The sequence below is a fragment of the Schistocerca cancellata genome, chromosome 3, assembly GCF_023864275.1.
Source record: "Schistocerca cancellata isolate TAMUIC-IGC-003103 chromosome 3, iqSchCanc2.1, whole genome shotgun sequence".
In the NCBI taxonomy this organism is placed as follows: domain Eukaryota; kingdom Metazoa; phylum Arthropoda; class Insecta; order Orthoptera; family Acrididae; genus Schistocerca; species Schistocerca cancellata.
Window position 1 is genome coordinate 760727980 of NC_064628.1, and position 22817 is coordinate 760750796.

The 22817-nt window shown below is 38.5% G+C and overlaps 1 protein-coding gene across 2 annotated transcripts in view; it reads right to left on the reverse strand.

The window, feature by feature from the left end:
• LOC126175787 (transcriptional regulator ATRX homolog) overlaps nt 1–22817 on the reverse strand; it is a 483984-nt gene that overhangs the window by 88056 nt on the left and 373111 nt on the right. For both annotated transcript variants that reach the window (XM_049922765.1, XM_049922764.1), the window contains 2 exons: nt 12454–12672; nt 5160–5337 (listed from right to left, as the gene is read on the reverse strand). In XM_049922765.1, coding sequence (XP_049778722.1) covers nt 5160–5337; nt 12454–12672 — 397 coding nt within the window. The remainder of the gene's footprint in view (nt 1–5159; nt 5338–12453; nt 12673–22817) is intronic.

Genomic DNA, 22817 nt, shown 5'->3' on the forward strand with positions numbered 1-22817 from the left:
GAGACTCTTGAAAAGTATTTCAGAAACAGAATTGCCAGGAAAGAGAAAAGTAATGTGGTTTTCATTATTTTAATAGCAAAAATATTTTATGCCCAGAATCAACTTTAATGTGCAACAAATGTTTCTTTTAACATTAATTTCTGTTCAGACACTGGTAGATAATGTTATTATAGCAGCATGGAAACTGAAATCTAACTTTCTTTTCTAGTACCATATATTCTTGCTTAGTGCACTAACTTGAAAAAGGAAATATTACCCAGCAGTTATCATACAATGGAAAATCCAGAATGAAATGTAACAATAGTGTGAAAAGAAAAGTTGCTACTCACCGTATAGCAGAGACGCTGAATCGCAGATAGGCACAATAAAAAGACTATCACAATATAAGCTTTCGGTCAGCAAGGCCTTTGACAAAAATAAACCACACACACACACACACACACACACACACACACACACACACACACACGACTGCAGCCTCTGGCAGCTGGAGCCACACTGCAAGCAGCAGCAGCAGCAGCAGCAGTGCATGATGGGACAGGGAAGGGGAGGGATAGCACGGTAGAGGTGGGGGACAGTGAAGTGCTGGTGGGGAGCGCACAGGGATGAGGTGGGGGAGTGGGAGGCAGCTGAAAACGAGAAAAGTAAAAAGGTGCATTGGTGGAATGAGGGCTGTGTAGTGCTGCAATGGGAACAGGGAATAGGCCGGATAGGTAAGAACAATGAATAACGAAGATTGAGGCCAGGAGGTTTACGGGAAACATAGAATATATTGGAGGGAGGGAACCATTCTGCACAATTCGGAAAAGCTGGTGTTGATGGGAAGGATCCATATGGCAAAGCGTTTTAAGCAGTCATTGAAATGAAAGATGTCATGTTCACAGTTTGTTGGTGGCCATTCATGTGGACAGACAGCTTGTTGGTTGTCATGCCCACATAGAATGCAGCATAGTTGTTGCAGCTTAGTTTGTAGATCACATGACTGGTTTCACAGGTAGCCCTGCCTTTGATGGGATAGGTGATGTTTGTGAATGGACTGGAGTATGTCATAGTGAGATAATGTATGGGACAGGTCTTGCATCTAGGTCTATTACAGAGATATGAGCCATGAGGTAAGAGGTTTGGAGCAGGGGTTCTGTAGGGATGGACGAGTATATTGTGTAGGTTCAGTGGACGGCAGAATACCACTGTGGGAGGGGTGGGAAGGATAGTGAGCCGGACACTTCTCATTTCAGGGCGCAATGAGAGGTAGTCGAAACCATGGTGGAGAATCTAATTTGGTGCTCCATTACTGGGTGGTACCAAGCTTCGACGGGAATGCTCCTCTGTGGCCGGATAGTGAGACTTCAGAAGATGGTTGAAGACTGGAAAAATAAGGCACGGGAGTCTTATTTTTGTACAAGGTTTGGAGCATAATTATGGTCTGTGAAGGCCTCTGTGAGACCCTCGGTATATTTCACTAGGGACTGCTCGTCACTGCATTGCACGGGCATTGCATCTGCAACGACAAGTGATCTTTCCTTGGGACTCACCCAGAACAAAGTAAAAATTGATAAATATGGAGAATTAAACTGAAAACTGTGAAGTACAGTGCGGTGTCAGAATCTTTTTCTCTTGAGAGAAACAGACACATGAAGAAATGTGTTTACTTCCCCAACTGACATTACAAGCTTATTAGAAGTTGGCTCAGTTAATTTCCGTACACTGCATAAAATGTACATTTAAAAGCAAAGCTCAGGCATTACAGTTTTGCTTCATGCCTTCTATCAGCACTGTCTATCTTTATGATCTACAGTGTGTGCTGCAAAGTATATAGTACGTGAGCAGTGTCTGTAGTTGTTACAACTGTCGTGTCAGATTTGAACACTAAAGTCTTTAAATGTGCTATCACAAAACCCTGTTCTATTTCCATCTGTCATCTCTGTCATAGCACATGATCTGCACAAAAAGTGTATTTTCAGCACTTAACAAAATGCTTCCACCCCTACCTGCACTCCCGTCATTGAGGGGCCACTCCCCCTCTCCACACATCAGTTATGCGAGCTCTTTTTACATGTGTTAGTGTGGAGTGGTGGATGTGCTGGATGTCGGGTAACATAAAAGTCGCCAGCCAATAAGAGCTCACTAGCTGGAAATGGCCTTGATCCTGACTAAGCATATTCATCAAGACTTAGTATTTGAATATCAAAAGGTAGAAGACTGATATTGTTGCTGAATACAGTACACTGGAAATACATGACAAAAGTTGAGAATGAGTTATAAGTGGCACAAGAAAAGGTGGTGGCTGGGCCCGTTCATCAAATATTGGTTCCGTCTGGAACACTTTGCATCGACTGTGCTGCTTTCCCATTGCTGCCGCAACCTAGTGGTAGTTGCACCATTATTTCTCAGCGAAGGTAAACATTGCAAATTGTGCAGGCACCACTGCTCATGGATTACATCACCACTTCTGTCTCACATCTCCCCTCTCATCAATGATCACACTATTCCCTTATCTTCACCACCACCACCACCGCCGCCGCCGCCACCACCGTCACCCTCAGTGCGAACCGTCTGTCTTTTGCACCACTTATAAGTCGTTCGGGCACATCAAATGTCAACAGAGGGAAGAAGTCAAGTGAGACATTAAGTAAGAATGTAGAATTGGGGTAAATGTAACTAGGAAGAAACGTAAAATTGGGGGATTTTTAGCATTGATCTTATGAGTTTTTCACAGGGGCTATGAATTTACGGTGTAGAATTGTGAAAAATGTAAAATCCGATAACGTAAAATCAAAGTTCCACTGTAGTGGGAAATCAAAGCAAAAAGATGGAAGTGGCTACAGTCAGATTTTCCATAGAGGGTATGAAGTTCCTGCATCCATTGTACATAGTACCAAAAAAGTGTGCAGATTTTGTTAGGAGTGGACTAGAGAATACAAAATTAATATATTATAGAGCAGTCAGCAGACAGCTCTAATCTAAGAAGGAAAACTTAAGAAGGTTACATTTACAGGTGAACCAGCATCAGGACAAACCATAGGCTTACATAATATCCATGATTTGAGAAAGCAAATGGAGTAGAGGGATAAGGTAGTCAAGGTAGTGCAAGGAGTAGATATAAGAGACGTGGCACAATAGTTCAATGAACTTGATATGGATGAAACAAGGACACAAAGGAAGGTAGTAGGATTAGTTGAGACAAAGTTGTTGGATGAATGGAGTAAACAGATAAGTGACAAAATCTAGATGAACAAAGAGGAGGTACGCAGAGGAACGATGTGTTTCGTCATGCAGTGATCATGATTCACAAAACATAAGAGGTAACAACAGATGTTTTAAAAGAAAGGTTAATATTATGATCTACAGTCTAAGGAATGGTGAATAATATGGGAATTAACATCATACAGTGCTACTACAAATGATTCATTCACTTTTAAAGTCCTATAATTTCCAAAGTATTATGTGTACAAATACAACTAATGCAAGAATAGCACTGCAAAATTGCTGAGTTTCCATTGTGCACATGCGATACTAAAAGCATTTCTTGACATAATAGCTACAGATTTCAAACAAAGCTGCATAGTCTATTTCGTGATTATTAAAGTGTGCTGCGAGTGGGAGGGACTCTTCTTGCCTTTGATACAGTGACTTGAAATAATTCATTAGACCGTATGAGTACAGACAAAATTAGATTTTGTAAAGTGAAAGAATGTATATAAATATATTTCAATGTAATGTTTAGCGGACTATTTCACAGGGTCTGATGTAAAATCATTTGTTTCATCTTTAAGTAATTTAAAGCCATCAACCCGTATTACAAATCCATGTTACAAGGAAAACTAACAACGATAATAAGAGAACTAATCAGTCTGAAAGTAAATTGAATAAATGATAAGCATATAAAGGAGGTCAAGTTCATATATTTAATAGAGTAATGAAAACATATACTCAGTAATTCACTCCTGGAGTGAGGCAATGTCGGGTCACACGCCGCCCTCACATACGTTAAGTCAAAGTTTTTGTTGTCCATTTTTTCCTGGAAATGAGTGACAAATATATGTACAAAGACTAAATGATTCTAAAGCTTTTTTCTTTATTTTTTTTTTGTTTCCAATTGGGCAACAGGAGGTGAAGTGAGATCTGTGATGTCTTATATGAAATAAAGCGACAGTTACCATATTTGCCAACAGAGTGCAGCTCTAATGCTTGGACAACAGATGCTTCATACAGCACTAGATCCAGAGACATTAAAAGTTAATGACGGTCTCTTCGAAAGAATGAAGAATTTTTTCTCAGAACTTCTAGAGCTGACAATGGCGTGTTATAAAAGAATGTGACATGAATTTTCACGAGTGTTACGAATATTTTGTATTAACTTTGTGGACAGACTTGAAAAGTATTTTAAGAACCAGAGTTGCCAGGAAAGAAAAAGTAATGTAGTTTTAATTATTTATTAGCAAAAATATTTTGTCAGGCTCAATTTTAATAAGCAATCAATGTTTCATTTAATATGGATTTCTGTCCAAACACTGACAGAAAACATCATTATAGCAGTATGGAAACTGAAATCTAACTTTCTTTTCCATTATCATATATTTCTGCTTTAGTTTCAGAAAGAAAAATATTACTCAGCAGCGATATATGCCATGTACGGGTGGACTATCGAAAACCTTAGTACTAATGTGGCCTTTACAGAGTCTGAACAATCAGACACAGGGTTGGCTGACTGAATGACACACAGCTGTGAAAAACAGATTGTGGAACAATAGTGCCAAGTGATATGGACACTGATTATCTTTGCTGGTGAGGATACACCAATTAATAAATGGAAAGAGTTTTTAATTATTTGTCATGGAAGTTGATTCAGAATGTTGTCAAAAAGTGCTGAGGTAGTTTTCATGGGGTCCCATAAATTTATTTTCAAATAGAAAGACTGGAATTAATTAATATGTGTGCTGTTTTCCAACTTCAAGGATTTTGGGGCTTGCCAAGCAGTTGTTTGATTGAACAGAAATTATACACAAAGTTTATGTTGATTATAACAGGATTAGAGCATTGGAGCAGCAAAATTTTATGTTTCATAAAATGAGCTTTAGGTAAAAGCCATCCTATTAAATAAACATGCACACACAAGTCAACAAAAGAATTTAAAATAATAATTAATAAGAAATTACTACCTGAGCCAGAAACCGGTAAACATAACATGGTTTCTTCTGACCAAATCTGTAAATCCTGAAAATACTCTGCACATCATGAGACGGGTTCCAAGAGGCATCAAAGAGAACAACACGATTTGCAGCCACTAAATTGATGCCCAGGCCTCCAGCCCTTGTTGAAATCAGGAACAAACGAGCTCTATGCAGAAAATAAAAAGTTTTCCACATCAGTTTGCTGAAGAAATCATAGTAAATCCAGTTATTCTACGAGATAAAGAGAATTTATGTCATTGAGAAAACTTTATTGTGATTTGCTTGTAAGACTTACAGAGGTCAAACTTTCTGATAAAAAATTTCCTATTTCTGGCACTGAATAATGGAAAGGAATATGTCAAGGGCTGACATAAGTAAATAATCAGAAGAATTAGATGTCTGTTTATATATTTCAACATCCAATAGTGAAGGAACGAGGAAACACAGTAATGTAATGAGTTGAAATTAGAAATACATTAGCCTCTGGTTGTAACAGTTTTTAATTCCTTTATTGCACTATTGATTTTGGGGCTACCAGCCCCTTGTTCATTTGCACCTTATGTTTATGCATCTGTACTGCTTAAATCTGATGAGGTGTCAATTTTGTAAGGTGCTGTAGACTCGGGTTTGTTGCACCTACTGTTTATCAGTGACAACAGAAAGCTGTGATGATAGCAAGCAAGAAAGTGATAATCAACATCGTTTAGATGCATATATACAAGGTGCACTTGCACATGGAGCTCATAGTCCCAAAATCAATAATGAAATAAGGTAATTCAAAATTCTCTTTGTAGTCAGAGGCTTATTTATTTATAATTTCAAGATGTTTCTATGTATACGAAAAAAATAGAAGTATAAGATAATACATCCACTTTAATTCTCAAACAGCAAGACATGTAGTGTTGTCAAAGTTTTAGGTTTTGCTCCTCAATATAATTATTACCTTGGAGAAAGAGCATGGGCAACTACTGCTACTGGGGAACATATAGCAAAATAAAAAAGCTGATACATCAATGCTCAGTCAGAAAGTTGAGTGTTGCCAGACACACAGAGCAGTTACTTATTTTATTAATAACAAATATACAACAATAATAAATAAAATACAACACATGGTGTAGTTTTATATCAAGGACACGAAAAGTGGTATCACCACCTATATCAAAATTAACATCATACACATGTGAATAGCAAACTGTACTTCACATTACTGTCTGTACGAAACAATCAGGTGATAGCAGAATGATGTGTGGTGCGCAGACACACGTAATGGAAAACCATTTGACACACTTAACTTTCAAGCTCTTACTCTTTTTCTAGCAAAAGTAAAGATCTTCACACATCAACCCCACAGACACCCAAACAGACACTGCCATAGCTGTCTCTATGCACAATGCACATCACACTTAATAGAGATAAAATTTGTAACAAAGACAAAAGAAACAATTCTGCAACAAACCAAAACAGCATAAGACATTAACACACCTAATTTTCAAAATTTCTGAAGAGATTCTCGTAGACATAGACAAGAGATTGTCATAGCCATTTCTGTTCCAACACTGACAATGTTGAGTGTTTATGGAAAAAGTTCAAGGCAATCGTAAAATGCGTTTTAGACAGGTACGTGCCGCGTAAAACTGTGAGGGACGCGAAAAACCCACCGTGGTTCAACAACAAATTTAGGAAACTACTGCGAAAGCAAAGAGAGCTTCACTGCAAGTTTAAACGCAGCCAAAACCTCTCAGATAAACAGAAGCTAAACGATGTGAAAGTTAGCATAAGGAGGGCTATGCGTGAAGCGTTCAGTGAATTCGAAAGTAAAATTGTATGTACCGACCTGACAGAAAATCCTAGAAGTTCTGGTCTTATGTTAAATCAGTAAGTGGCTCGAAACAGCATATCCAGACACTCCGGGATGATGATGGCATTGAAACAGAGGATGACACCCGTTAAACTGAAATACTAAACATCTTTTTCCAAAGCTGTTTTACAGAGGAAGACCGCACTGCAGTTCCTTCTCTAAATCCTCGCACAAACGAAAAAATGGCTGACATTGAAATAAGCGTCCAAGGAATAGAAAAGCAACTGTAATCACCCAACAGAGGAAAGTCCACTGGGCCTGACAGGATACCAATTCCATTCAAACACAGAGTACGTGAAAGACCTTGCCCCCCCTTCTAACAGCCGTGTACTGCAAATCTTTAGAGGAACGAAAGGTTCCAAATGATTGGAAAAGAGCACAGATAGTCCCAGTCTTCAAGAAGGGTCGTCGAGCAGATGCGCAAAACTATAGACCTATATCTCTGTCGTTGATTGTTGTAGAATTTCAGAACATATTTTTTGCTCACGTATCATGTCGTTTCTAGAAACCCTGAATCTACTCTGTAGGAATCAACATGGATTCCAGAAACAGCGATTGTGATAGACCCAACTCGCTTTATTTGTTTATGAGACCCAGAAAATATTAGATACAGGCTCCCAGGTAGATGCCATTTTCCTTGACTTTTCGGAAGGCGTTCGGTACAGTTCCGCACTGTCACCTGATAAACAAAGTAAGAGCCTACGGAATATCAGACCAGCTGTGTGGCTGGATTGAAGAGTTTTTAGCAAACGGAACAAAGCATGTTGTTCCCAATGGAGAGATGTCTACAGACGTTAAAGTAACATCTGGCGTGCCAGAAGGGAGTGTTATGGGACCATTGCTTTTCACAATATATATATATAAATGACCTAGTAGATAGTGTCTGTAGTTCCATGCGGCTTTTTGTGGATGATGCCATAGTATACAGAGAAGTTGCAGCAGTAGAAAATTGCAGCGAAATGCAGGAAGATCTGCAGCGGATAGGCACTTGGAGCAGGGAGTGGCAACTGACCCTTAACATAGACAAATGTAATGTATTGCGAATACATAGAAAGAAGGATCCTTTATTGTATGATTATATGATAGCGGAACAAACACTGGTAGCAGTTACTTCTGTAAAATATCTGGGAGTATGCGTGCAGAACGATTTGAAGTGGAATGATCATATAAAATTAATTGTTGGTAAGGCGGGTACCAGGTTGAGATTCATTGGGAGACTCCTTAGAAAATGTAGTCTATCAACAAAGGAGGTGGCTTACAAAACACTCGTTCGACCTATACTTGAGTATTGCTAATCAGTGTGGGATCCGTACCAGGTCGGGTTGACGGAGGAGATAGAGAAGATCCAAAGAAGAGCGGCGCGTTTCGCCACAGGGTTATTTGGTAAGTGTGATAGTGTTAGGGAGAGAGGCGCTCTGCATCGAAGTGTAGCTTGCTGTCCAGGTTTCGAGAGGGTGTGTTTCTAGATGAGGTATCGAATATATTGCTTCCCCCTACTTATACCTCCCGAGGAGATCACGAATGTAAAATTAGAGATATTCGAGCATGCATGGAGGCTTTCCGGCAGTCGTTCCCACGAACCATACACGACTGGAACAGGAAAGGGAGGTAATGACAGTGGCACATAAAGTGCCCTCCGCCACACACCGTGGGGTGGCTTGTGGAGTACAAATGTAGATGTATATGTAGAATGTCCAGAACCTAAATGCTTGTAGTGATCATCACAATGAACAGGGAAATCTGAAAGGTATAATGGAGGATGTGTCAGACTGACACCCTCAACCACTGTCTAGAATTCCAAACTTACATTGAAAGTTATTAAAAACTATTGACGCCTTAAACATTACAACCTTGATATCATTTCAGTGACTGACAATGCTCACGTTTTACTCACAAGATAATATTATCTAACAAATAAGCTAACTGGCATATGTAAGCCACTCTTTGTGATTGTCCGCTCTACCCTGATCAGGAAAGAGAAACTTCTGCTGCAAGAGGTAGCACCTATACTGTAATAGATGTATTCACTTTTAGTGTAGGGATTATTAAAGAAATTTCAGCAATTAACTACAAGTGAGGAAAACAGAATTTGTTACATGTCTATATACAAGGTGTTACAAAAAGGTACGGCCAAACTTTCAGGAAACATTCCTCACACACAAAGAGAGAAAATATGTTATGTGGACATGCATCCGGAAACGCTTACTTTCCATGTTAGAGCTCATTTTATTACTTCTCTTCAAATCACATTAATCATGGAATGGAAACACACAGCAACAGAATGTACCAGTGTGACTTCAAACAATTTGTTACAGGAAATGCTCAAAATGTCCTCCGTTAGCGAGGATACATGCATCCACCCTCCGTCGCATGGAATCCCTGATGCGCTCATGCAGCCCTGGAGAATGGCGTATTGTATCACAGCCGTCCACAATACGAGCACGAAGAGTCTCTACATTTGGTACCGGGGTTGCGTAGACAAGAGCTTTCAAATGCCCCCATAAATGAAAGTCAAGAGGGTTGAGGTCAGGAGAGCATGGAGGCCATGGAATTGGTCCACCTCTATCAATCCATCGGTCACCGAATCTGTTGTTGAGAAGCGTACGAACACTTTGACTGAAATGTGCAGGAGCTCCATTGTGCATGAACCACATGTGTCGTACTTGTAAAGGCACATGTTCTAGCAGCACAGGTAGAGTTTCCCGTATGAAATCATGGCAGTGAATCGAGGAAGTACAGTACATACTGACGAAACTAAAATGAGCTCTAACATGGAAATTAAGCGTTTCCGACACATGTCCACATAACATCTTTTCTTTATTTGTGTGTGAGAAATGTTTCCTGAATGTTTGGCCGTACCTTTTTGTAACACCCTGTAGACCTCCTTGTGGAAGCATAGACAGTCCCTTTGAAATTCTTAATGACCTGGTTGTTGAAATACACTATAAACACTGCAATAAAATGCTTGGGTTAACAAAATATATACTGGAGATATAAACATTGACATGTTGTCTACTGGCTCCAAGCTGAAAAAATTAATGTTAATAACAGTTTAATTTAAATGTCCTGACAAATTAGTCCACTAGAGGTTAGTAACAGCAGATAAAGAATCTACAACACTGTAACTAACATGACTCACAACACATCAGTTCTACAGCTCACCATTACTGACAATCCTGCAGTTCTGGTACAGATGGAAGTTAAAAATAATTTCGTCAACAACAAAAAGAATAAATATATGACAAAAAGAATCACACATCACGACAATATTGAAAACCTCATCACTATGTAAAAAGGCTAACAATGGGATGCAAATAAACACATTACTTTAATCGAATTTGCATCCAACTTTTTAATATATCTTAATATCTCGTGTTGAGAAGTTGGCTCGTAAGTTAATGGTTGTGATAAAGTACTGGAACTAGATTAATCATGGTATGTTTGATATGAAATTATTCATCAAAAATGATATTGTTAAAAATGAAAACTGTATGAAACCCTTGAGATTGACAACACAGGACGACCTCAACTGGAACATGCATACAGAATTTTTATCCCATAAACTTCATAAAAACATTAGCCATAACAACGATCAACAAACATTATAAGGAATTTTATATGCTAAAAATGAGCAATCTTCACTGCACTCATTAAAACTCAAGTATACCAAAGAAATTTGGGGTGCAACACAAATCCGCACCTTCAAAATGATATGCGCAGTGTCACCTTTGGAGGGCTGTGTCTCGGAGCAGAATTTTTTTTTTTTTTTTTGGAAAAAACAAAAAAAAACGTGTTCCTTACTTAGTCCTTCATTTTAACATAAGCTAAATTCAATAACATCCGAGACTATGAAGGTAAGATTTTTTTTCCTAGCCTGCCTGAACTGATATGGACTATGCCTCAAGTACCTGATGGACACAAAATTATATTTCACTGGGTTTAATGTAGGCTAGGTATTTCCCATTAGTTTAAACAGTTTTTTAAAACTATGTTACACAAAACATTCACACATCCCAAACAAGTTTAATGAAACTGAATATTTGATAAGTAGTTCCCTACTTAATGTATGAAGACAAACACTTACCCTATCAGTGTAATCACCTGGCCTGACCTCTGAGGACTCCTTCAGACCTATTCATTACGACACATGCCACTGGGAACTTGTTACGACATGCTGTGGGACAATGTTCGGTCAAATCTCCAATACCTGGACAAACAGCTATTCATTTCCTCTCTATTTGTAAAATCAAAACTTTGATATTTCTTATTTTTATTCTTATTCTCAATATTTTTCATTTGTCCAACGTTGCTGACCATGGCATTTTGGAGGCACACAGCAGCAATATGTTTTTTATGTCATTATATTATAAACTGCTTCAGGACAGTTTTGGTTGGTGAGCTCCATGCTCAGTTTTGGTTTCATGTCTACAATTACAAAATGCATTACTGCGCAATATTTTACCTATGTGGTGAAGTGCCATGTCAAGTTCACAGTAGTTATCAGCTATCCATGTATGGACGCTTTCCACTAAACTGAACAATGGAAAGTCCAGGATGGACTTTTGTGCCCCGGGAGAGTGGCCACATGTGAGAGTTGCTGTTGTTGTCGTCATCTGTGTGCGTGTTTTCTATTTCTGAAGAACAACTTAGTCTTAAAGCTGAAATATTTCTAGCATAGTTTTTCACTGTTCCTGTTCGCGAAGAGTAGTAATCAATCCTTTTCACTGAACTAATACACAGGTGATTAGTTTTCTAAGTGATGGCATGTATATTCCAAACTAAATCATGTATGTTGTATGAATAATCAGCATCAATAATGTGTACCCCAAGGAACTCTGTGATCTTTCTTATAATAAAATATTAATATCTATACAAAACCCGACATACAGTGGCTGTTACCTTAGTAGCTGACAAAATGCTCTTCACCTACTTTGGCAAACTGTTGCCATCCTTCGTCCTTTGTTTTGACTGCTATTTCCACTCTGGTGCATACTGAGATATAACAAACAGGTAAAATAGTCTTGTAAGCAATGATTACAAATTGTCAAACACTGTATTGAAACATTCTAATAGATGGGTTTTAATGAGCAACTGTAGAAACCATCATGCACAAAAGTTGATTATTTCCTGTTTGTCATATGGGATACTGAATACTCATTCAACTGTCTTACAAATTTTTCCCTCAGTGCTTTAAATTATGATATAAGTTTTTCTTCAACAATTTTTGTTTTTGTGATCTCACCTAGGCAGCTGGAGTGTATGTATTCTTCAGAATGTCTGTGGCCAAATGTAAACTAAGTACTCCAAAAGTAAATCTGTAAATCTGCAACCCTGCACCTGCCGCCCCCCCCCCCCCTCTCTCTCTCTCTCTCTCTCTCTCTCAAACAAATACAGAGCTCTATCTAGCATGTTATGTAATATTACCTGTAATTACTCTCCTTATTGAAGCTCTTGCACCATATACTTCGGTTTTCAGCTGATGTTGATCCATCCAACCTAAAGTAATCAAGACCAGGTGACCACGAGCCCGTAAAAATTTCTTGACTTCCGTCGCTATCACTGTTTTTCTGAGTAGCTTCATCTACTTTTGCCAGAAAATATTCAATCAGGTTTAATGTCAGCAGCGACTGACTAAATACAAGCCTGTAAGAAGAGAATAACAAAATTAGCATTTATCGGGAAAGTATTTGTTACACATCCACAGATCAAAGCATCTAACAACATATAATTTTTGACTGCAATATCACATACTTCATAATCCTGAAATGGGGAAACACTTGCAACACTCTTTGTGTGATGACACATTTGGGCTTGTGCAGCTGCAGATGATATGTGAGATATTATTTATCAGCAGGCAGATAAAAAAATCACACATTTTATTATGGAGGGTAGTGGTAGTCTATGAAATGAAAAACAGAAAATAAGCAAATACTCCTCATTTAGAAGACATGTGAAGCAGAAATTAAGCAACTCGGAAGTCAAAAAGCCACAACTGAAGTGCTCACAATGTTAGTATCTGCTATCATCCACAAATTTGACACATTATAAAATAATATGAAGAAAGGAAACAGTAAGCCATTTCCACAGTAAGAACACAATACAATATTTCTGAGCTGCCTACATTCAGTATTCAAAATTATACAGACTGTAAAAATCAAGATAGTGAAAACTTGTACAGTGAGACAGAACAGCAATGAACCAACATAACTACATAGAGGAACTAAACATTATAAGCAAATAGCACTCAAGAATGACTATGACAGAAAAACAGTATATAAGATTTAAAAAAGGCATACAATGCCATACAATGATGAATAAATGACATACAAAAATGACAGGGACTTGACACAGCATACTGAACTAACAACACAATACAGAACTAACTTACCAGCCAAGCCATTAACACTGATACATACAGGCAATCTAGCATCTGCTAATTAATTTGCAATTGATGCTAATTAATTTGCAATTGATGCTAATCCGTGCATGTGAGCCAAATATGTAGGATTTTTGGAATCAATTACATAGAACATCTCAGATAGTTAATAAATAACAACTCCCACTCAACATTTGCTGACCACCTAACAGCACAGGATCATTATTCAATAAAAAAGAAACCAATTTAAGAATTCTTAAAACTAGCAGTAGAAGAGTACTATCATGTAGAAAAATCAGTAGCCCAGAGAAAAAAACATAGTAAATGAATTCACATCACTCTCCAATAGTTACACATTCATCAAAATGATGTGGACATGATTAGTTTTAACATTACTGAAAGTATTGTTTTTCAGTCCTAATCATTTATTTAATTATTTGAGGGGGGGGGGGGGAGGAGAAACCCACTAAAACACAATATAATCCTAAAAATGAAAATTGATGATTGAGAGAATTTCACACTCTGTGAGACCATCGTTCAGCAACCAGACCACCATAATCATTTGCTGCAAACAAGTCACCCTTGTTCTCAATCTGTTGAGGGTCTTCTCAGTCCAGTGTTGGAGATTGAAGCCTGATAGAAGCTTCTCTTTTGCTGTCCATATTGCTCCAGGGGACTTTGCTCCCCACAGTTCAGTTCAGTGGGCTTCTGATGAAGTCGCAATTAGTGTTGTTGTAAGGAGGACTTGTAACAGATTTCAGCTGTAATGGATAAGCATGAGTTCGAAACAATGGATGTCTTGGAGCTTTATCTTGCTTCTTCTTTTCAAACTCTGCTGCTATGTCTTCTTACATCTGGAGGTGCTTTTCCCATGAGTGGAAAGATCTTACTGACTGGAGTTGGCGTTAGGCACCCTGTGACTATGTGGCCAGTTTCATGAAGAGTCACATAAATCTCATTAGCATGTGCTCCAGACTGGAATGGGATACTCTGCAGCAGAGAAACAGACAGCAAGTGTGGATGTGCAGAGGACACTGTCCGCAATCCCCATAGTGTGTTTGTCAGTTTGTGGATGAGACTGTTTCTGGTGCATACCTTCTGTCTGGTGTCTGTATAGAGTTATTTGTAAGTTAAGATATTATCAAATTTTAGCCCTACATACTACAGGTAAAGACAGCAACTTAAAATGTGTCCTTTCCTGGTGATGTTCAGCTTTCTTCTTACCTCATTATTTTGTAGGTGGAATGCATATACTTGAGTTTTACCCAGACTGGGTTTCAAGGGGTGTCATCATAGTAGATATCAAGCTCTTCAGAGAACCTGTTACGTTTGATTCTACTTCTTGAACTGTCACTCCTCGAGCAGCAACATCTCTTTCTTCCACGTAGATGAAGGAATGGTTTCCAGCATTGTGTGGCTGATCATTGGTCTACATGTTACATAATATCGGAACCAGCACACTCTCTTAGGAATACCGTTTTTCTGAATCACTCAAGAGTGACAAAAAGCCATCTGTTCTATAGGAGACACCAAATAATCTGTGTCAGTCATTAGTCCCCACTTGTTTTTTGCCAAGCTAGAGGTATACAACATAAACCACAAGAGGCAGTCACCACACATGACAAAACCACTTGCCTGGCATCTCTGATTTCCAGACAGCAGCCTCCAGATGGCACTCATAAACCCAGACCCATTCCTGTTTCTGCACCACTTCCTTCAAAACTTAGTATATGTCAGCCAATAATATGGACAGCTGCCACAGGAAGTGCTGTCAACTGCGGACTACACTACATTGTTTCGGTCTTGCACTAGTGGACAAGGAAATCTTTCCATTGACAGACACAAAAAGATGGCATGCAGTGGATATCCAGACACTCACAAACCAGCAGTTGCACAGTTTAGCAAAGTGCCTGCAGTGAGCCCAGTACAATACTCTGAAGTCTACCCTCTGACTTAGCAATCACAATTTACGGAGAACAAGGTCCATTAACAGAGCATGGAATACGCTGTAATGCTAGTCCACCAGAGCTGCTACATGCTGTTACCAGTTTTGCTGCAGAACAGCATACAAAAGAAACATCCATTAACAGAGTGCTTGCCTGATTACACCCTGCCAGAGTAGTATTATTATAGACTGCCAACAAGTAGCCAAGTTATTTGGATTTCATTGTATTAGATTTAGGACATCATGTGCCTGACGTGAAACTTTACCACAGTTAAACATCATTTTAACATACTCTTAATAAACATTATTGGTTATTTACTACTATGCTACAACATTTCTGTTATAGTGCCACCCTATCAAACATCAGCCACTTTTAAGGAACTACATTTTTCTGCTGCAGTGAATTTTCGAGCTGAATTAATAGTACCATTCAGTTACTACATATACAGAAGTTGTGTACAGCTACTTTGTTTCATTTCTTACAATTCAACTCTCTTCTGAGTTACCTACAGCTTCAATAATGGGTAATAAAGGGATTTTTTTTCTAGTGTTGTAGGTACGGAAATCACTATTCTTTTCAGTTTGTGATGGATTATTTTGATGAATTAATTTCATTAGCAAATACAAACTGTGAAGGTGCAATTGAAATGACCAACTCTTGGAAGAGATTGGTACACAATAACTGCTGGTAAACACTACCTATTACTTTTATTGGGAGCTTGTATGCATTCAATAATTTTTTTGTAAGCGATGAGTTGCACCACAAAATTATTCTACAAGATGTGATGGAGTGGAAGTAGCAAAATATGCTAGGAGGTCGATTCATGTGTTTCCAAGACTGGCAATTACATGAAGAGCAAAAGTAGCATCTCAGCAATATGTTTCTTCCACTTCAAGTTTTCATCAATATTTACTTCCAAAATTTTGCCACAATAAAAGAAGTGGCAAACTAAACTGACAACACAAAAATGAAAGACATAAGCATTCCCAAATTCAGCCTCCTCCACTCCTAAATACTGTATAATTAAGACATAAATATAACTGTCTTATTTTTCTAACTGTATAACAGTCATTATTTTTCAAATTCATATTATTGGCCTAATTTTTAACATGGCTTGGGCGTACAACATTCCATGGCTCACGTGAGTGGTATGTGTCACAAGGTGAGCCAGCCAAGACGGTCATCCCAAATACACCCAGAATGTTATGAGTAAATATATTGAGGTGTGCCAAATATAGCAAACACCTGAATCGGGTATGGTTCATGTGTTTATCCGTTTGTTTCAAACCCACCAGTCTGAGGTCTATTGTTGTGACCAGATGACTTGCTCATGAGGCTGTTCAGACAGATGAGAATCAAAAAGCAGATGTAGTTTTTGTTTACAGTGAAGACTATCAAACAGTTAGAATAGCAGTGCAGTTGTATGCTGAAAGGTATCCTGATCATGTTAAATCCTCACAAATATTAGAAAAATATTTCAGGAAACTGATGTGTGGACAGTAAAATATACCAATGAAAAATAGCAGCAACTAATGAGAGGAATGCAACTAAAATTTTAGCATTGGTAGCATACAACTCACACATCACTACAAGGTAACTTGAATGTGTGAGTGGAATCAGTCAAAGGATTGTTCTGCTAATTATACATTCCAATACATTTCACCCTTCCCAAATTTCTCTCCATCAGCAGCTTCATTTAATTTCAGAATCAATTATACTTATTTGTACAACATCTACAAAAACTGAAATGTGAGACAGCATTATTATTCGCGATTCTGTTTATGAATGAAGGATTGTTTACATACCAGTTGCAAACCAGTCTTCGCAATATGCAATACTAGACACCTGAAAATCCCACCCCCTGAGACAAGTAATTAAACAATGACAATGGTCTGTCAACTTATGCTAAAGGATTTTCACCAACAGCATCACTGGTCCCTGTTTCATTGACTGATCTTTACATAGCAACAATTCCACAAGTTTCTATAGTTCTAAACAGGTATACTGCCACAGTTATCGGAAAATGTCCCACTGGATATAGGGCAGTCTGTGTGGTACAAATCCAGCAGATGATCCACTTATGTTGCACATAGGATTACCTATGCTGCACATAGGATTATAGTCCATCTTCAATGAATGTGTGGAGATTGTTGGATAGATAACTTGGGAAACATTAATTGGCCAGCCCACTCAACGTCTCTGGACTTTAATCTGTGGGAAAAACTGACACATATGGTCTTCAAGGAAAGACTTACGACTCTCGAAGACATGAAATGCTGTACAATATGTGCTTGGGCGATGATAAGTCCAGATGAAACTTAATGTGCAGTATTGTTTGCCTATAATGACTATACCAAACAATGGGAAATCCAGGATGAGATGTAACAATATTTTGCAAAGGATAGTTGCTACTCACCATATAGCAGAGATGCTGAGTAGCAGATAGGCACAATAAAAAGACTGTCGGAAAGTGAGCTTTCGGCCAACAAGGCCTTTGTCGAAAATAGACAAAACACCAAAACACACACACACACACACACACACACACACACACACACACACAGAGAGAGAGAGAGAGAGAATGTGTTTTGCATAATTACTATATATTGCATAACAATACTCAAATTAAAAAACCTACTCACCAAGCAGTGGCAGAGCACACACATAAAAGACTGCTGTGGCTGGTGGCAAGCATTTGGAGCCAGTGGCTCCTGCTTCAGGAAGAAAGGTTGACTTAATGTTAGTTTTATTTGTTACAGATTTTTCTGAAAGATGGCTACTACTCATAAAAAGTGTTTAAATGTCCCACTCATATTGTGCTACATTTGTGGTGGTTCAAAAATAACACAGTGGACAAATGTATTGGACTTCATAGCCAGAGCCTATTACGAATATTCTGGGGTTAAACTCAGTGTCCAGGACAATTGCTTGGGTACTGCATAAAGTGTGATGAGCTTGTGTTGAAAACCCTCCGACAGTGGACTAAAGGGCAGAGAAAATGCCTCTGTGTTAAGAGTTCCAATGGTGTAGTAGGAATAGCAAAATCATGTGGAAGACTGCTACTTTTATTTGCTTGATATGACAGGCTTTGAAAAAATTCACATTGAATATCTTAATTTGGTTTTAATATCTGTAACACAGTGATGATATTCCTATTTCTATTTACATAGAATTTTCAACTTCTTGTTCCAGCAACAAATCTAGCATCCCAAAAAAATTAGATAGTGATTACTGTCACTTTCTGTTAACTGACGAGCATATTCTGTGTGAGCCATATACTTGAGGAGAATTAATGGAACTTGTCAATTCTCATAACACATCTTCAAAATTATTAATATCCTGATTAAAGGAACCCCAGTATAACTATCATACATAAGGGATAGTGTGTTTGATTATTAATCAAAATGTCCTTGGTCCCAGGTTCAAACCACGGTACTGCTTAAATTTTGAATAAAAAATCATCACTAATGGCAGCCAAAGATTTCTGCCATGAGAAGTCACTCTTGTTCTGCCAATGGCCTTATCAAAGAGGGCACAGGACCGGACAGAGGTTCAGGTCACCCTCTTGCCCCTGTGGTGGGAAATTGCCCCTAAAAGGCGGAAGAATCAGCAATGATCAGTGGCATGAGGATGCAGAGGACAATGGAAACCGTAACGTGTATCCATAGGACACGTGGCCATTAATTGAAAATGTGTCATGATGCTCTCTCCATTAGCAAAAGATTACGGACTAGTCCCCCATTTGGATCTTCGGCAGGGACAGCCAAGTGGGAGAGGACAATGAGAAAAAGACTAAATATGCAACAAAAGGATAATTTTCTGTGTATCAGTGCAAGGAATGCCAGAAGTTTGAACATGGTAGGGTAGCTAGAAAATCTGTAAAAAGAAATGCTAAGGCTCAAACTAGATATTGTTGGGGTCAGGGAAGTGAAATGGAAAGAAGACAAGGATTTATCGTCAGATGAATATAGGGTAACAACAACAGCAGCAGAAAATGGTATAATGGGAGTAGGATTCAATATGAATAGGAATGTAGGGCAGAGAGTGAGTTACTATGAATAGTGCAGTGATGGGGGTATCATCAGAATCAACAGCAAACCAACACGGACAATGATCATTCAGATATACGTGCCGACACCGCAAGCAGAGGATGAAGAGACAGGGAAAATATATTAGGATATTATACGGGTAATTCAGTATGTAAAGGGAGATGAAAATCTATTACTCATAGGGGACTAGAATGTGGCTGTAAGGGAAGGAGTTGAAGAAAGGGTTATGGGATAGTACAGGTTTGGTAGAAGGAACGAGAGAGGAGAAAGTCTAAATGAGTTACAATAAATTTCAGGTAGTAATAGTGAATACTCTTTTAAAGAATTGCAAGAGGAGGAGGCACACTAGGAGAAGGCAGGAGATAAGGGAAGATTTCAGTTAGATTACATCAAGGAGAGATCTGAAATCAGATACTGGATTGCAAGGCATACCCAGGAGCTGATATATGAGGTCTATTCAAAAAATTCTCTAACCTTGTCCACAAAATTTTTCTATGCTTATCTTTTACTTATTGTGCGTGGTCTTCTTAAAAGTATTCTCCTCCACAATTTATACACTGCTCCCAAAGCCATTTCCACTTCTGGAAGCAGTCTTGATGTGCCTCTTGCTGGATTGGGTGAAGTGCCATTTGCAAATTTTCTTTTATCTCATCTATCATTGAAAATCTTCATTCTTCCAATAAGATTTTCAACTTTTAAAATAAAAAAAATTTGGAGTCGCCAGATCTGGAGAGTATGGAGGATGGGGCAGCACAGTCATTTTATTTCTTGTGCAATAGTCACGCAGCAACAGGGATGAATCTGCAGATGAGTTATTGTGATGCAAGGACCATGAATTGTCTCACTACGTTTTAGGTCACTTCCTTCTCACATTTTCTCACAGGCATCGCAACATGTCCCTGTAGTACTATCAATTAACAGTTTGTCCCTGTGGCATGAATTCAAGATGAACTAATCCGTCAAAGTCAAAGAAAACTATCAGCATCGTTTTGACATTTGACGTGAGCTGATGAGTTTTTTTATCTTGGAGAACCTTTCCAGACCCAATGTGAAGGCTGAACCTTGGTCTCAACATCATATCTATACACCCACGTCTCATCACCAGTATGATAAGGAGTGGCTCAGTAGGCAGTACAGTTGAAGAGAACTGATCATCTCTGAAAAGAGAAATCATGGAAATCACAAAGAAAAATATAGGTACAAAGAAGGTAGCTGCAAAGAAACCATGGGTAACAGAAGAAATACTTCAGTTGATCAATGAAAGAAGGAAATACAAAAATGTTCAGGTAAATTCAGGAATACAGAAATACAAATCATTTAGGAATTAAATAAATAGGAACTTCAGGGAAGCTTAGGTAAAATGGCCGCATGAAAAACTTGAAAAAATCTGTTGTGACGTAAAAGTCAAGCACTGGCATGCTGGGCGGGAACGTTAGAGCCGAGAGGGCTGTGAAGAAGACGTCAGCCAATTGCACACAGACCAACCCTCTCTAGGATGACAACCCGATGACAGTGACCTCAACACGAAGAGGACATAAGCGCCGTGCTGCCTGGCCATGGTCCAGTTAAAGACTACTTTGACAGTGGCATCAGGAATAGGCACTTAGATAGAAACGACTTAGGAGCAGTATTACTTCTCTAGTATTACAAATTGTCTGTACTGAAGCGAATTCTTATTTTGTCTCTTGACCTTTGCTTGCAACACATCATTGTAAATTCTCAAAGTTAAGTATTGTCATTTATCTTCCAGTAATAAAAACGCATTAATACAATTTGCTTGCATTGTTGTCTAGCGAAAAATCAGGTTTTCTAGGCACCCCATATTTGACAAATTGGCAAAACACAACAAAATTGAAAAATAAATGATAGTCAGAATCCAAAAAGATATGATTGTCAGAAGGACTGACTCAGCATATAGAAAAGTCATTAACAATATTCAATGAAATTAAAAGCAAGGATTGTAACACTAAGAGTGCAAGGGGAATTTCACTGTTAAATATAGAGGAGACAGCTGATAGGTGGAAAGAGTACACTCAAGGCCTCTATGATGGGAAGATGTGTCTGATGACATAATAGAAGAAGAAACAGGAGTCGATATAGAGGAGATAGGGGATCCAGTATTAGAGTCAGAATTTAAAAGAGCTTTTGAAGACTTAAGATTGAACAAGGCAGAAGTGATAGATACCACTCCATCAAAATTTCTAAAATCACTGGGGGAAGTGGCAACAAAATGACTATTCACACTGGTCTGTAGAACATGGCGAAATACCATTTGAATTTCAGAAAACATCGTCCACACAATTCCGAAGATTGCAAATGCTGACAAATGCGACATTAACCACACAATCAGCATATCGGATCATTCATCCAAATTGCTGGCAAGAATAATGTACAGAAGAATGGAAAAGAAAATTGAGGATGTTGTTGTTGTTTTTGTGGTCCTCAGTCCTGAGACTGCTTTGATGCAGCTCTCCATGCTACTCTACCCTGTGCAAGCTTCTTCATCTCCCAGTACCTACTGCAGCCTACATCCTTCTGAATCTGCTAAGTGTATTCATCTCTTGGTCTCCCTCTACGATTTTTACCCTCCACGCTGCCCTCCAGTACTAAATTGGTGATCCCTTGATTCCTCAGAACATGTCCTACCAACCGATCCCTTCTTCTGGTCAAGTTGTGCCACAAACTCCTCTTCTCCCCAATTCTATTCAATACCTCCTCATTAATTATGTAATCTACCCATCTAATCTTCAGCGTTCTTCTGTAGCACCACATTTCGAAAGCTTCTATTCTCTTCTTGTCTAAACTATTTACCGTCCATGTTTCACTTCTATACATGGCTACACTCCATACAAATACTTTCAGAAATGACTTCCTGACACTTAAATCAATACTCAATGTTAACAAATTTCTCTTCTTCAGAAACGCTTTCCTTGCCATTGCCAGTCTACATTTTATATCCTCTCTACTTCGACCATCATCAGTTATTTTGCTCCCCAAATAGCAAAACTCCTTTACTACTTTAAGTATCTCATTTCCTAATCTAATACCCTCAACATCACCCGACTTAATTCGACTACATTCCATTATCCTCGTTCTGCTTTTGTTGATGTTCATCTTATATCCTCCCTTCAAGACACCATCCATTCCGTTCAACTGCTCTTCCAAGTCCTTTGCTGTCTCTGACAGAATTACAATGTCATCAGTAAACCTCAAAGTTTTTATTTCTTCTCCATGGATTTTAATACCTACTCCGAATTTTTCTTTTGTTTCCTTTACTGTTTGCTCAATATACAGATTGAATAACATCTGGGAGAGGCTACAACCCTGTCTTACTCCCTTCCCAACCACTGCTTCCCTTTCATGTCCCTCGACTCTTATAACTGCCATCTGGTTTCTGTACAAATTGTAAATAGCCTT